The 17500-nt window shown below is 38.1% G+C and overlaps 1 protein-coding gene across 1 annotated transcript in view; it reads right to left on the bottom strand.

The window, feature by feature from the left end:
* Positions 1 to 11237: 11237 nt before the first annotated feature.
* The window catches only part of LOC138047371 (uncharacterized), a 6687-nt gene continuing 424 nt past the window's right edge, over positions 11238 to 17500 (bottom strand). The window contains exons 2-4 of the mRNA XM_068894206.1: positions 16880 to 17087; positions 14867 to 14988; positions 11238 to 11483 (exon numbers count right to left, since the gene is read on the bottom strand). Of these exons, the coding sequence (XP_068750307.1) occupies positions 11259 to 11483; positions 14867 to 14988; positions 16880 to 17087 (555 nt within the window). The 3' untranslated portion in view covers positions 11238 to 11258. The remainder of the gene's footprint in view (positions 11484 to 14866; positions 14989 to 16879; positions 17088 to 17500) is intronic.

Below are 17500 nucleotides of genomic sequence, written 5' to 3'. Positions count from 1 at the left end.
AGTCCTTCTTTAACGGTAAAAGTGACCGTGCGTAATCTATGACATGAGCTCCGGCATCTTGTTTGAGGTGGTGTGTTGCATGAAGCGATTATTACGTCCAAAGAGATATGTCCAAACAGTTTTTGTTCTTACAGCATCTTATAGAGGTTCTAACAACACTAGAAAGGTTTATAATGCAGACTGAAGCCAGGTCATGCACGAGGCTCCGTACAATAAAGATGACATTATGAATAAAGATAAACCATGCAAATATGTATGAAGACAAAAGAGGAAAGAGGTTAAAAAAAGCAACCAAGAGACACATTAATACTTTCTTGGCATATTTCCGTAATTATTTCTAAGTGATGGTTGAGCAGAGATCAGTAAAGGCTGGATAGAGTGTGGATACTGATAGATTAGCTCACCTTTTTTCTGCAGAACCTTCCATTTCGATGCATCGAAATGGCGTGTGCGACACATCGTGACACACTAGATTCTAGGCCCGCCTGGTTCACTGTCGCTGTGCTTAGTTCTCAGTCCTCCATTCGCGAGAGCGTCGAATAGGCAGGTTTTACATCTAGTAGTTTGGTGTAGTTTACGAGCTTTAATGACGCTAAAATCTCCAAAAAAAGTGACAATTTATTCCTGCAAAAATCGTTGGCTCACAAATCACGCGTAAGTTAATGCATATTCACGGTTACGAAAAATAGAAAAAGCAGTTTCCCGAGGACGGGCAAAACATAGATTCACGAATCACGAAAGAAATAAATCCTCATTCGCGCTTCACGCAAAGCAAAAATGCGCATTCACGTGTCACGGAAAAAGTATGGGTGCCCCTCATACCTTGTAGTATTTTGATTGCTGATGAGTCTCAACATGGCAGACTTTGAAACGTCAAGCATTACTGTCGTGGGTACCATGAAATTAAAGATGTAGCAGATTGAGATCCACAGCTTCAAGGGGAGAGAGTTTTGAAACGTATGCCAAACAATAAAAAGGATAACAATGTGGTGGCGGTGGTCAGACCTTTCATCTCACTGGATATATCGGAAAGTCAAAAATCATCTGGAAGCCCCAGAACAAGCCGAAGAGCTAGACAGACATTCCATTCCAACACCGTAGGAATGGAATGAACAGGAGGACGAAATACTTGGTCACATCACTTTCCGAATTGCGCTATTTGTAAGCACGTTTCTTAAGCGGCTCACAAACAAAGGAAAGGTGGTCGTGACCGGAAGCCGAGAAGTAGCCGCGGGGCTGACTATATGGCTTGGAAATACCGTGCACCTACATATTTTCTGGAGACAAAAATATGTCAATACCTTGGCTGAAGTCGAAACTTCAAAGTCTCAACTACGAAGTTCTATAATCATTTTATTTTCTAAAACTGACCGCAGTTTATGAAACACTTAGATCATAAATGAACCACTCATCTACCCCACTAATTAAGCCGGAATTCACCTTGAACTTGTAATTGAGATCTTTAACAACAAACCATTAGCGCATTAAGGTATGTCATGCATTAGGGTTACTGTTAATGGGATCAAGAAGTGTAATCTTATTAGAGTGTTGACTAATACGAATCAGACCCTTTGAGACGTCGCTTACGAGAGCTTAAAAACAAAGACCAGTTGGTAATTCCCAACCGTGGCCTCGGTCTCCTACGGGAGCGGTTGCTTACGAGAGCTTTTAATCACAGAGTTTAACTGACAATTCAAACGGGATTTCACAACGGTTGTCGTAACTAGAGCTGGTCGCTTACGAGAGTGGTCGCAAGGGGAGCTTCGACTGTATAACAATAGACTGTAAATATAACTCAGCAGTGCAAGGTAAACAACTACATCATTCTGGATGGCATCACTGAAACGTAAGCCTTCGACAAGTGGCCTCGCTAGCCTTGACGGCAGCTTTGCTGCCCAACCAACATGGTGGAAACTACATTTAGCTCGGAAACAGTCCCGGAAGGTCGTGAGATTCTTCTCAATGCAACCGCTCTGACGAGTTTCTTTATAGCAGACAGTTGTAACTCTTAACAAACATAAGAATTCTAGTTTGCGTAACAAAAAAGTTCTTGAAATGGCAATTCAGTATTGTCCGTATGAAACGACCATTTCATTTTCCGTGAAACGTGATCAAGACTTCCCTTTGCCAGCCTCATATAATGGTAGGAAATGTCTGTCGTGGAGTCACTTTGGTGGTCATTTAACACATTTCTGAAAGAGAAAAAACACAAACCTTAAGGGCCATGGAAAACAGTACCAATCATTGCTAGTTCAACATCCGTTCGATTTTGTTGAACACGATGTTGAAACCATTTGCATTTGCATTTGCGCCCTAATCGGTCTATAAATGACTTATCCATGTCCGTACCCATAGTAACAACCGCGGCTGCAGCCTGGGACTGAATACCAAGCCTCTCGTAAGCTTTGCTGAACCCACAAATGTTGAATTTCTGTTTAAAGCAAACCATTCTCTACCTTTAATTAACTATTACTATTAATTCATAAATTTCTCTGAATTACCTATTACCTTTAATTTAGAAGGCTGTATGTATGTATATAGATTATGGAAAATGGTCACATATATATTTTTAAAAGACAACCCAAGTGTATGGATTCGAACCTGTCACCTTAACCCGTCACCTAACCACATACAATTATTGAAGCCCGCCCATGTGGGCTTTTCAGCCAAAATGTAAAAAATAGTCATAAATGAATTACCTAAAACAGTATGAAAATCAACATGAACACAATAATATAATATAATAAATAAAGCTATAAATTTATATACAATTGGAATTAAAAAAAAAAATGAGTCTTAAAGTTCCTTGAATAATTTCATTAAATTATTTTTGAATTTTTTTTAACAACGTAGCATGTCTAATGGATTTTGGAAGCTCGTTCCATGCTTTGGCTCCTCGAAAGCTGAAAGATCGTTGCCCTGCGGCGAGGCGACATTTGATAAGGTCCAAGTCGTTACGGATCTGAGCTCTATGGATCTGAGAGCGTTTCTTGAACCATGTGAAATGTAATCAGCATGCCAGAACGAAACTTTCTGCAAAGTTTAAAAAAAAGATTCTGTGGATCCGATTTAGGGCCACCTTAAATAATTGAAACTTTAAGATAGCTCTGAATCCGCTTCAAATACTTTTTTTTTAACTTCGCAGAGAGTTTCATCTTGGCCTGCTGATCACTTTTGTGCAATGAAAAATTGGGGTCACCGAGTCCGTTTTTCAGATATGAGCAACTAAAGCCGAAAATAGGGTGTTTTTGCAAGGCTTTCTTGTTACCATGGCAAGGTTACAAGAATGACTGCATCTTGTTCAGTAATAATTGATGTTTCACATGGTACCACAACATTCCTGTTACATGATAAAGTGTTGTTGTGTCAATCCTTTTAATAACAAGGTGTTGAAAGTGTTGAAAGGGGTTTGAGCCAACTTAAACTGTACACGAAATGCACCTAGAAGGCAAATGGATGTGAAATAAGGCATACCAGTTGCGCGCCTTAACTCATGACTGAAGAATTTTCGAATTTGGAGGATTTTATACAACCCACAGAAAGCCTTGATACATCTCTTGGCAACGTGAACATGTGGGAGTCAAACCAGAAACCCAAATTACGTGATATTTACAGTCTCTTTTATTCAATTTGCATGACATTTAAACCCTCGTTCATTCAATTTACATGATATTTACAGTCTCCCTTATTTGATTTACATGATATTTACAGTCTTCCTCATTCGATTTACGTGATATTTACAGTGTCCCTTATTCGATTTACATGATATTTACAGGTGCCTTTATACCATTTACATGATATTTACAGTCCCCCTTATGCCATTTACATGATATTCACGGGATTCTTTACTCTATGGACCTTATTCATAAATGGCGGTCACATTTATAATTCTTTTGTCCACGTGCAAATTAGCCTACCAAGCCTCATTTTAGAGAAAGAATTCTTTTCAATTCACTGTATGGTATCGAGGCTTGGTAGGCTAATTTGCACTTCGACAAAAGAATTATAAATTGGCCGCCATTTATGAATAAGGTCTATTTACATGATATTTACAGGTTTGTGTATTGGATTTACATGGTCTTATGTCCCTGCTTTTAGAAATTTACATGATGTTCTTTCTAATTTACATATTTCACCTGAAATATTTACATGTTTTTTTACAGGATTTCTCAAAACATGCAAATGGGTAAAAATCATGTAAATTCTCATTTACAATATCTTTTTGAAGATTTACATGTTATTTACATCTTTTTTTTACATACTATGGAAATTTTCAAATTTTCCAGCGGTACTGGTGGAGATGGAGTCAATAGATTTTTTTTTAGTTTTATTGTGTCTCTCAGATAGTACGCGCGCTATGATTGGCTAAGTTAGCGGTCCGTATTCGACAATACGGCCCGCCAAGTTTGAACTTTCGATAAAACGTTATGTAGCAAGTTTTTCATGTAGTTTCTGTTACATAAACTTGTAAAACTGTTTGAAGCTTGCAAGCAACTATTTCAAACAGCCAAGAAGATTTAGGTTTTCGGATTTTGACACGGCAATCTTTGTGGCAGTTGAACCTTCCGCTTGACTTCAACTAGTTTCCTTGCCCGCGCACCGGATTAACCTCAGAGATCTAGATACAATAAACATCTTACTAACCTCGTTTTCTCGGTCCGTACTGGAAGTTACGGATCACGGTTTTTCCGTTGATTTATGGCCCACGCGCGAAGCCTGCGGGCCCTAAATCAAGGGGAAATAACTCGGTCCGTAACTTAATTGCAGTACCGACCTCGAACTCGGTTAGTAAGAGGTATTTAAAGCTTATAGAAAGTGTTGGAGAAGTCCTGAACAACCAGGGGCACCCAACGAGAATATAGTTCAAAACCACTTAAACATAGCATTGTTAAACGTATTTTAGTATTTAAACGGTAGATATAGGCATATTTTTATCCCCTAAAAATTTTTCATCTGTTCGGATTTCCTAGCTGAAAGTCTAGTGATCCGAAAATTATAGGGATCACAAGTTACCTTTTGGAAAATTTCCGCCAGAAAAAAGGCTTCCGAAAATTCTAGGTGACCTTTTTAGAGTAAAAATCCGTCAAAATTGGGCAATTATACCCTTTTTTAGATGTTCGAAAATCCAAGGACAGGCAGCCAAGCAAGAAATTTTACAACAAATGTTCCGAAAATTCTAGATCTCAAATCGTCTTCCGAACAGATATTTTCCGAAAATTGACGTTGGGTGCCCCTGTAAAACAAGGGTATAATTTTATTTCTTTGTTAAGATGTATAAGAGACTATATCCTGTAAAATAAGGGTGCTTTCCGATAATCAGAACAAGCTGGTTAGACCATACCATACCATTTGTAAAGAGAATTCCTCTATCAATCAGAAATAGCCAGCTAAATCCGTTGCTTTATGCATAGTATGCATGGCAGTGATGGGGTTTTAGCGAAAAGAAAGAAGCCTGTCGAAAGAAGCCTATCACTTTCATTTTCCAAATGCCCGGTGACCTTTGGTATGCGCCCTAAGGTTTGAATTTCAACAGAAGTCAAGTAAATGTCATTTAATTTCCATGGGTTATTGCAGACCACTGTGGTTGCCTTCCACGCAGGATATTTATTGATATGCCCCCGTGCATGATGATGATGATGAACTTTTAATGTGTCGAGAATGTCTAGCGCATACACTAATTGGTGACACAATAAAATAATGTAGGATAACAATGCTAAAAATAGTAAAAGCTATGGAGACTAAAAAGAAAGCTAAAACCTATTTACAAAGTTACTAACTATTACAAAGGATACAATTGCTACAGCCATCATCGGTTATGACAGTCAGGCCTTTCCTCCTGATTTTAGTCTTAGATCTGTGCAGACTATCTTCAGTACGCAATTCTTTTGTAAGTTTCGACCACAGAAAACGGCCATAGAATGTTATCAAATGCTTTCCGTATTTAATCGTATTAAAACCAGGCATGCATTTTGAAATCCGAATTTCTTAAGTAATATCTCCCATCACAGTTTGCATTCAATGTAAGACGTTCTTGTATTTGACTTAGGAGTAGGCTCTTTTTTGCCTTAAACATGAGGATTGCAATTTCCTGAAGCCTTCTGTTGATCAGTGAAGGGAGTTCAGCCAGACTCAGCAGCTCGTCATACGTAGGAGGCTGATTCATTGTTGAATGCTACTTTCAGGGCTCTCTCCTGTAATCTTTCAACTTTACGTTCGTCTGAGGCTCTGCATAAGTGCCAGATGGTACTGCAGTAGGTCAGGCGAGGCAAGATGGCAGGTCAGTTCGTAGAGTAGTAATTTAGCATGAGTAGGTGTAAGCTTTCTTAGACGTCTTAAAACTCCTATCTGTTGGCTGTTGTAGCCTTTTTACAAACGAAACTAATATTCTCACTAAAAGTAAGTTCAGAGTCCAGGAGTACACCGAACAATTTGATGGATTTCAATTGTTTTATGCTAATAGTGCCATCTATATGCAGGTTTATACTATTATTTGCCTCAGTCCCAGAACCCAGTACTTAGCATGGATTGATATTTCTGAACATTCACTTGTAGCAGGTTTTCCTTGTACCATTTAGTAATAGTTTGCTACCTTCAATCAGCAGTTTACCCTCAACAATACTAGCAGACGCAGCCGAGGCAAAAATTTGATGATCTTCCGCATACATAGGAATTTCCTCCTCAGTTATATAAGTGAGGTCATTTTGAAATGAATTCCACAAGAGGGGACCTAATGGACAACCACTTATTGTATTTTTCCACTGACTATTCACTGGACCCAACCTGACCCTGTTTTGTCTGAGACCCTTTTGACATCGAACGGTACACCCCAAGAGATAAGTAAATCTGTCGAGATATTTTTGGTAGCATTGTGTGACATTTAATAAGAAGGGTGATTTGCGTTATGTGATCCTTTTTTGGGATTTCAATGTAGACAATAGAATCAATTAATCAGTCAATATATCATCGCTGTCTAGAATTTAGAGTGTGTCGCACGTCAGAGATAAAAGAAAATCAACTAAGAAATATTAAAATCGGGACGAGATCAATTATAAATAAGAATCAAAAACCGTGAAGTTTGCGAAGTACAGCCTGGTATTCTTTGGCATTCGCAACAAATCAGCAGGAGACAAAGAAACGCAAAACAACAACAAATTTCAAAAAGAATTAATCAAAGTATGTAAACATATTAGATATCAGTTTTGCTAGACAGATCTTTCTCTTCCCTGCAGTTATATAAACAATGTCCTCGCGGAGGAGGCGATTACATTCCTTATTATGGAGCAGGAGGGGTGTGACTACAGGACAACTATAGGCCTCGCCTTAGGAACTCGAACACCTATAGATACTCTGTACCACGATGAATGGCAGAGCTTCTAAATCTGCAAAAAGCGCGTCCATCGATGAGAACATCAATCACGCGACGTCAGGGTCCAAAGATTTATAGGCCGATCACCAGACGTCATTTTCTTTCGTGACGTCCCTTGGCCTTGGGACGGCGATGTGAACGACATAATGAATTGAACTACCGAACCACCCGAATTCTCGTTCTTGGCTGCCAGCTCACCGATCCTAAAAAAAAAACCTTAAAATGCTATTAAAAACATGCGAGAAAAAAGAGCACGATCAAAGGCCAAAGAAGTGAACCTACGAGCGCGTGGAGAACCGGCCTTGAGATCGGAGGCCGGATTTCACTTTAGCCTAGACGACTTAGGGCCGTCAACAACTTGTCCATAATGAAAGCTCTCGTAGGACCACCAAAACCTTTCAACTTGTGCCCATATCCACTGGACGACAGATACGATTTAATGGACAGAATAAAATAGAAAAGCAAACCCCCGGAATAGATGGAAAATTTGTACCCCCCTCCACAAAAGCCGAAACGCGCCATTTTTTCATCCTTGATTTGGGGTGGGGGAAGAGGGGGTACAAATTTTCCATCTACTCTGTCCAAGATTGTAGCTTCCGAGCGTGAATATAACAAACAAAAAGAGCTAACACAGGAGTGGTTAGCGGTAAATCAGGAGAAACAGAATGATAAAATTATCGATAAAAATCATTGAAAACAGGGCAAAGGGTAAAAGACAGACTGGACCAATGTTTCTTGGACCATTGGAGAGTAGGACTATTTTCAGCCTATGCTCGCTGATAAAACCCGATGACAGGGCGGAATATAACAGGACCATAAGCTTAGGGGCAACTCGGCGACAAGAGGTGCGCGGGCACTGGTGTTGGCAGGATGTCCGCAAACTCCGCATCGGGCGAGATTTGAAAACATGAAATGAAGTCGGCACCCGGAATATGCCTTGCGCGAAATAAAATACTGTATTTAAGCGAATTTAAAACCAAATCACGCAATAAAATTATGACTAATTGATGTTTTGATGTCTGCATATTCGATTCAGTTAATGATATCAACACGGGCAGTGTTATCAGTGTAGAATGCCACACACCTATTGGCCATTTAAGGCCCCCAGATGTGTAGCGCTATAACGATCGGAAACAGGTTTAAAATTTTGATCTTTAAAAAAAACCAATGCTTACCAAAGATAGCACCGTATCCCTTGGATCCGGCTGCATCTGTGTACAACTGGAGAGCGGAATATGTTTCCCATTTTTCACGCAGAAAAAAGGCTCTACCATAGAAGTATCCTAAAAATTCAAGACGGCAATGTCGTGTTTGACCTCCTTAGCAAGGCGAACTTGATCGTGCGATCTTTTTGCCCCTTTGGTAAGATCTATCATACGGCGGAGAAAATCGCGGCCCGGTGGACTGCAATTCACTTTTGCTTCTTCAAGCTAAATTGCGACTTTAGATTAAAACCCGAGGTGTTGGAGTAAGCATATGTGTAGCCATGACTCTGTTAAGAAAGAAGGATTAAAAATAAAAAGAAACTTCCCTCAAAAAATTTATTCATAATTTATGAGCCTAACAACCTATCAATGTCGTCTCGTGCATGAGCGTTATGTCCTGATAAAACAATCCATCCTCGTTCGTATTCTTTATATAAAGAATACTAATGAGGCGTAGCTTGTTTTCCTGGTATGCTATATTCTCCTCTGAAAATTCAAACCATTGTTCAGAGTCAACTCAGAGGGACACTCTTTTTGTGGAATGTATTTTTTTAGGTCGTTCTAAAAAAATTAGCAACGTGGTTTTATCGGGTCTTAATACACTTGGCTTTGCCTCGTCTTTTTAACCCTAATGAAAGACTGATGCTCGATTTTTAAACATTGCTAAGGCCCGTTTCATACGCGTTTCAAACGTCCAACATCTAATCTAAATGTGCAAAAACAAGAGATTTTTTCTCACTTGCATTACATTCGGCACATGTAAAGTTGACAGGAGCCATATGTACTAGGTGTTCGGAAGCAACCCCTAAAATGGTTAAACTCTGCATCAAAACAGTTAGGTTGTACAAAATAAGGACGCTCTGAGAAAATAAAGATACATTTATTCATTTTCCTTTCGTCGTTCAGGCTCTTTCTAAAAATTATTAAAAAATTATCTGCAATCAATTAGTATTGAAGGAGACACGGCCTCCAACTTGAAACCAACGACAAAACATATAAATTCTAATTACTCTGAAACAAAGAAATGGCCGCGGATTTGTTCGTAGTGTATGGAAATTTTCCGCATACTCGCTTAGAATGATATTCCATCTAAAGTAAAGCATATTGTAAAAATTTCCATGCCAGGTTCTATTTCACATTGACATATTATTTCCTGAAAATTCTTCTATCTGCTTCTGCTTTCTTCATTGCAAGTGTTCACATGCAAGACGCAAATCTGATCAGATTTCAATCTCATGAATCAGGAATCGTCTGGTTCAGATTTGCATTTCATGTAAACCTTGCATTGAACAAGGCAGAAGGTTCTGCCGAAACATGTCTGCAGCACTGAAAATCGTTATTTCACATTCAAAAGTTATTGTGTCTCCTGCTCTCTATACCTATTTTCGATGAACCTTTTTTTTTTAATATATACAACCTTAAGGTGGCTTACTGACGTTTTCCGAAGAAAAAGATCAATATTTTCAATTCTGTGAAACAAAAGCAACAGGATACCTCTTCTGATATGATAGTCACTGCAATTGATGTAAAATGTAATTTTACCTCACAAATGAATGCAAATCAGTGGAAAATGCTAAATATAGTGACTGAGCTTCTGGAGGGGGGACTGAAAACTAGACATTTCAAATGTTCTTTTTTTCAAAACGTAGCCGCAGACCAGGGTTAAAATTTTAAGAATAAGTAAACAATACAAATGAGAAACCGTCAACATTAAATAAAAAAAAGATCTATCAGGCATTTTTCAGTTATTATCAAAATAATAAAATCGACGTTTTTGCCATATGCGAAAAAAATGGCTTATAGATTTAACTATTTATTTCTATACATGATTATTTCTCTCGATATGGAAATCCTGAACTTTTAAGGTGAGTTTGTACGGCTAGTCTTTGAGAAAAAGGCTCTATGAAATGTTTGACTTCCAGACACCCCTGCAGGAGCTCAGTCACTATATTTAGCATTTTTCCCTGGTTTGCATTTATTTGTTCGGTAAAATTACATTTTACATCAATTGCAGTGGCACTTCAGGAAAGACATCCCGATGCTTTAATTTCACAGATTTCAAAATCTTGATCTTTTTCTGGACTGACGAGTTCTGGAAAAGAGAACTCTGCCGTTTACGGTCTTCAACGGCACTGGTCAAAACGCGTCTCTCGCCCAATCCTTTACAGTAATTCCGCTGTGAGCCCAATCCATACTCCATGTGAAGTATCACGAGAAGATTCGGCCCCTAAGTATTGGCCGCGCATGATCAACACAGTGAGTTACGATTGATTGCAGAAGTCCATTTTCCCACACTCGTCAGCCCAGAAAACGCAAAAAGGGGACCTCTGCTAGCAGGGAAGATTGCTCATCCAATGACGTCTAAAATTTACACTTTGTGTGATTTTCATCAAAATTATTTGGAACCAAGAAAGCTGATAAAATTAAGATTACAGAGATTTCTTCCTCTCAACCAAAAATTGATAGTCAACATTGAAATGACAAAAGATTTATGCGGAGAACTTTTTTTCGTGATGTTCTGTGAATCGCTTCTCTTTGCATGTCCTTTTACTGCAATGCTTATTTTCTTAGCTTTAAAATGATGTATTGCTTTCTCCACAACTTTGAATACTTTCTTGACCAAAAAAAATTTATATATATATATCTCTTTTAAGGGGTTGGCGGTTTATGTCCGGTTAATATTCCGGTTACTTTAAGGGAACAAAGAGGGCTGTTGGGTTCGAAGCAAGTTGTTCCTGAGTTATGTTGATTTTTTTGAGTGTTAGGCTATTGCTCTCACATGAACATACAAGCATCTTTCCTTCACTTCTTTTGTGTATGAAGATAAACAACTCTTGGTCATTATGAACTATTTGTGACCAAAGAAACGGAAAGACCATGCCATTATCATTGCACGAGCGGCCTTGCGGAGGCTGTAAGTATAAAAAAGAAAAAGAATTGCGGTCAGATTAAAGATCACAATTTACATCTCAACAAGAACTCTTTGTGGAGCAGGGATAGCAAACCCGCTTATGAGGGTGTTTATCCGAGTGTTTAGGACCGCTCTCCATTCAACATATTTCCGCTGTAATTTGTGCCAAATGTTACGGGTTGTTTTTGCAATAAGCCGTTCTCAAGCTACTGTGCGTTTTGTTATTAGGGAGCTTAAAGCACGAGACGTTTTGTCAAAAAGGACGGCGACTGTGATTTTACAAAGAAAATGACGTCACACGTCACAGACATCAAGTCACAAACCTCAAAGCTGGCTATTTGGCGTCTGTGGCGAAAAACAAAAACTCAAGAAGAAAAGTTCATCTTAGGTGCAATAACTCTGTTTTTGTTTTTATGCTGGACAATCAACTTTCTAATTCCTATTATTAAAGAAAGAAACTCTTCTTTGTCAAGGTCTGTTTATATTGTATGTGGCGACGCGTGGGATCTGAAGAGGAAATCGAAGCGCCCCAAAAACCCATCAAATCACTCAGGACAACGCAGAAAGTAGTAGGTGAGTGAACTTTATTTATCTGGCTGTCCATAAAATGAATTTTCGAAAAGAAACATCGCGATTTGAAATTTTTATGGAACATTTTCTTCGATCAGTTGAATCGGCCGTTACAACCATCTCAAAATAACGTGAAGTCACGCGCTCTCGCATCCTTTGGGTTCTCTGCCTGTGGTTCTACTACCTGATGAAAAACCGCGCTGCAGACGGCGAGACTCATCTTGCCAAAAAACCTAGAGTAAGTCTGTTTTGAAAAATTTTTTTTTTCCTTGATATATCCTTTTGTACGTGCTTCTGTTTGTTTTCTATGGTCTTAAATTTTAATGCGCTGGCAACGCTAAGACAACGTTTCCAAAACGGCCATGTTAAATTTTGAGAAAAATTAATGACCGTCAAATTTAATTTCTTTTTTGGAACCCTTCATTTTTATTTGTCATTTGCTTTCCTTTACGGAAATGTACCAAAATGGATTGGACAAATCAGCTAACACTGGCAGATCTGAACTTTGCTTTACATTCAGAATCATTTCAGGATCATCGATCGTAACTGGATTAAGAATTTCTAGCCGTGTTCTCTTCCAATAAAACAATAAGTTCATCCTCTGAAATCAATCTTTGATCGTAGCTCTAAAAAAGCATATCCCATATCTTTCTTAAAGAAGTTTTGATTCAGTATTAGAAAGCAGACAAAGAATCAAACCTGCTCTACAATTAAGTAGCGATGCCGTAAAATTACTGACGCGACATGCTTAATACAAACAAGTCAAGTCACAGACGCCGGTCTCGACCCAGTTTCACCTCAGCTGATTGGCGTCCGTGTTGACCAAAACGTGTCGTGCTTAAACTCCCTATTAGCGGAGCTCCGTGCGCCGAAGGCACGCGCGCGACGCACCATGGTTAAGAAAATATGGTAAGCTATCGATGCGCGAAATTGTGGTTTTAGTTACTGCGTCACCATACGACCGTCCGTCCATCCGTACGTCCACGTCTCCACGTATGCCAAATGTGACCAGTATCACGTGACCATATCGCTGGCTCAACTTTAGAGCTCGGAATAAAATGGCCGCCTCAGTGAATGGCTATTTTTGGTTCGTTTGTGCAAACATAATTGCTTCTTATAGAAAGTTCAAAATGATTTTTCACTGAAAAACCTCTGCTAAGGGATGGGCAAAAATATCAGAGAAACAATTTCAAGCAATTTTAGAACGGCAGCTGGAAAATAACAGGGGTATTGAGGTAAGTGATGAAGATAAACAATTGGCGTTCAAGCCATTATTTTGAGGTCATGTTTTTTTTTAAGTCCACGAACTACTTTGTGGCCGTCTGTTTCGCGTCGAAAATCGCGTAAGATCGTGAAATTGACCTCAAAACTTTATATTTTGGACTTAAATTTGGTTTTAAAAAGTTTTGAATGATCTATTTGCATATTTTTTTTGCCCATCCAAGTCTGAAGCGTAATTTAGTACACCAAACACAGTCCCCTTTTTGTCGTCATGGACAAAATAATAATAAGTGTCGACACATATCATTAAAAAAAAAAAAATTCTAAAAAGAATTCACGGATTTTTTTTTTTAGCCAAATTTGGTGGAAATATTAGTGAAATAAGTTTTAAAAACTTCTTTTCAACTTTTTGTATCAGAACAATATTTTTGCAAATTTTTGTACTTACGGTTATTAGTCTGAAAAGTCCTTGGTTTTTATACTGATTTTTTCTTTTTTGCTAAAAAGCCTATTTTATAACATATATAATGAGATATTCTAAGCCACATTGCTTTAAACAATTAATTCCAGAAAAGTTAATTAGTTTCATAGGTTTTTGAGGAACCATGTTTTCAAATCGACGCAAATGAGATAAATAACCCGGGACCTGCGCTTTTAGGCTTGGCTAAATCTATATATTTTACCATGTGTGCACCAATTAAGGGAGATTCAATCAAGTTTGGTGTGATCTCGTGCCCTTTTTGGTCAAAGTACGGCGAAATTTTGATGTGCGACCGAACGGGTGAATGCCAAGCGCCCGAGGATGTAACAAGTGTTTAGCTTGAATTAACGTTTGGAAAGAGAACAAAGAATTTGGCGCCTTGTCCTCAAAGTCTTTAAAAAACTGAGGATATATTTGATGTTGCTTTTTAAAGATCTACTACAAAGAAAAGTATCTCAATAAAATAAGTGCGCAGGTTTTGCCTTCAGTTTTTTTAGTTGTCCTTTCCTTAACTAACAAGTTCTTTAACATGCAAAGAGAAAAGCCGCATTGGCGGATCTAGCAATATTTTGAGGGGGGTGAATTGCAAGAATTGAAGAATATACTATGACAAAATGTCAGATAGTTTTGGCTGCTATTTTGACTTTGTTTATGTTTTACATTAATTTTCACGTCAGGTAAACAGTATCTTTTCCAGCAGAAATAAAATTACCATCAAAAGCAGATAAATAGAAAAAAAAAAAAAAAAAAAAAAAAAAGAAAGAAACCCAAATGGGGGGTGACTAGCCACCCTATTAACACCCTTCCACCCCCCCCCTCCACCCCCACCGGTCTGAAACAAAAGTCTCCCTAACATATTATGGAAATTATGGCAACGTACGTTCACAAGAGGCTCCACACCATGCCTCTCAGTTCCTGCTTTTGAGCTTTCTTCCTTTCTCAACAGTTTCCTTATCAAACTGTTTGACTCACTTTCATGCTCACTCAAGTGTGTTCTAATGTCGTGATCCGGCTCGAAAGCGACGGTCTCAAATAGTTTATGCACGTTCCGTTCGTTTGTTCGTTCGTTCGTTCACTCGGTCTGAACTCAGGAAACAACTGTCTTTACTCACCTGGAAAATCACTTGTTCCGACTCACTGACAGTCAGAATATGACCTTTGTGGGATTGAATGCACGCTGGCCGTACGAATCGGCCATGCCAAGTCTCGTAGCTTCCGAGGTAAATAGAATGTTCTTGTGGGTTAAAAAAAGGAAAAGAATTATCATTTACCGCCAGTTTCGTGATCAGACTCAGTTAGGGAACAGAGAACAGTCAGGCAACAGGGATGGGATGGTGTTGCGATCATTCGCCTTTCAACAATGTGGCACGGGATCGGTTCCCAGACTTGGTGTCACATAAAAGGTTGATTTTAATTTGTTGGTTCTTGCGATGGCCCAGAATGGTCACAGTCCAGTTTTAATTTCTCACAGTCCAATTTTAATTTTATTCACAGTCCAGTTTTAATTTTGTGAGTCGTCACCAGTTCTCTCACACGTCACAGGTCACAAGTCATTGTTTTACCAATACAGAAAGTATCCCAAATGTTCATAAAAGCTAACCTTAGGCCTAAGGTTAGCTTTTAAAACTGGACTGTGAATGAAATTAAAACTGGACTGTGACCCTCCCCCTTCTCTACTCTGCTCTGATAGATTTTTCTTCTGGTACTCCAGTTTTCCCCTGTCCTCAAAAACCAACCTATGTTTAAATATAAATTGATTTGATTTGATTTTTTACAGTATACGGCAGCTCTAAAATACACTTGACTTCTCTTAGGACGTTGCAAACAATGGTTATGCAAAAGTTTTCGGGGGTAATAGAGGTGTATTATAGACCTTATTCATAAATGGCGGTCACATTTATAATTCTTTTGTCCACGTGCAAATTAGCCTACCAAGCCTCATTTTAGAGCAAGAATTCTTTTCAATTCCCTGTATGTTATCGAGGCTTGGTAGGCTAATTTGCACTTCCACAAAAAAATTATAAATTGACCGCCATTTATGAATAAGGTCCATGGGATTGTGCAAGTAGTGAATTGTTAATTTTCTATTTTCCCAAATCCCATAATACACCTTGTTTTGCATAGGCATTGTTTTCGATATTTCGCTTGGGATATCTTCATGTCCCACGAGAAATAGCCCGTATGCGTGATGACGTCTGACAAGCTGATTTCGCCGCCAAGCCTGGAATTCGAAAATCAAACTTGCAAATTTTAGCTGTAGCTGAATCCCAAAGTTACAAACTTGTAAAGAAAACACACGTGCGAACAATATGGCATGTCCAGATGATGTGAATAATTTCCTCCAAACGAAGCTCGGTGGTGATATTAAATTTTACTATTATTATTATTATTATTATTATTATTATTATTATTATTATTATTTTTATTATTATTATTATTATCATCATTATTATTATTATCATTATTATTACTTATTTATTTATTTATTTTTTTGAATTTATATTCATTATTATTATTATTATTATTATTATTTTTATTTTACTTTTTTATTTTTGTGTCGTGTTGTACCTCATTGGACGGGCTTGAGGACTGCCGAAACGAACAATACAACGAACAAAAATAACAGTGGATTTAGCACAGAAAACAATAGGAACTACGACAATTTACAGCCAATGAAATATATTGTTAACAAGATGTAAGACCCTACTCGAATTTTTGAGCATATGCCATCATCACGAAAAAGGCCTATTGGAAACAATGACTATGCAAAGTTTTGTGGGTAAAAAAGATGTACTATGGGATTCGATAAAGTAGTGAATAATAACATACTCACTCAATGAGTAATCTCTGCTTATTGACCATTTTCACATTTTCCATTATACATTTTTTTGGCCCACCAGATTTTACTCTGAGGAACCATTGTTTTCTAATGCTCTTCTCAATATGCATTGTCCCAAGATCATGGCCATTTGAAAACAATGGTTTATGCAAAATTTGGGGGACAAACAAAGAGTATTATGGGAAATGTGAAAATGGTCAATTAACTTTTGAATCAACACAGGAAATATGGAGAAAACATGATAATTAATGAGGTTTGAGGAAACTCCATGAATCAGGTTCCTTACTTGTGACAGTGGTATCCACGCCATTGCCATCGCAAGTTGCGTTGCAGGTATTATTTTCGCTGTTAGAATCGCATTTAATTTGTATCAACGTGTTGGCCTTTGCCTTTGTCTGATGACATTGTGTTCTTTTGTAGGACGAAAGTTCATAAGACGTTGGTCGGAGGACTGCAGGACTGACTGCTGGATAACCCAATGATACCGTGACAATCTAAATATGCAATAGAGATGATAATCAATTAATTAATACTTAATTTTACTTAGCTAATCAATCAGCTCCCTTCTTCCTTCCTTCATTCATTCATTCATTCATTCATTCATTCGTGCTTTCATTTATTCACAAGGAGACAAATGTTATACTAGAATTAAAAAGTTATTATGAATTTCTTGTTTCTCTCTTCGGCGCTTCGCTCGTTGACCCGCTTATTGTTTTCCAGAGCAGTTTGATTAAAAAAATGGACTGTGAGTCAGCTGGGAGAGCTTTTCTGTCCTCTTTAACGATATCTACATAATGCGGATGAATAGTAAAACAAAGTTAAAACTAACCTAGCATACATATTACAATTTACAAATGCAGGCTCATCCTTTGCGACCAGATTCACTTAATTCTCATACAAATTGGAT

This window comes from Montipora capricornis, chromosome 1 (assembly GCF_036669925.1).
Source record: "Montipora capricornis isolate CH-2021 chromosome 1, ASM3666992v2, whole genome shotgun sequence".
NCBI lineage: Eukaryota > Metazoa > Cnidaria > Anthozoa > Scleractinia > Acroporidae > Montipora > Montipora capricornis.
Note: the sequence above shows the minus strand (reverse complement) of the source record. Positions and strands in the feature narration are given on the sequence as shown.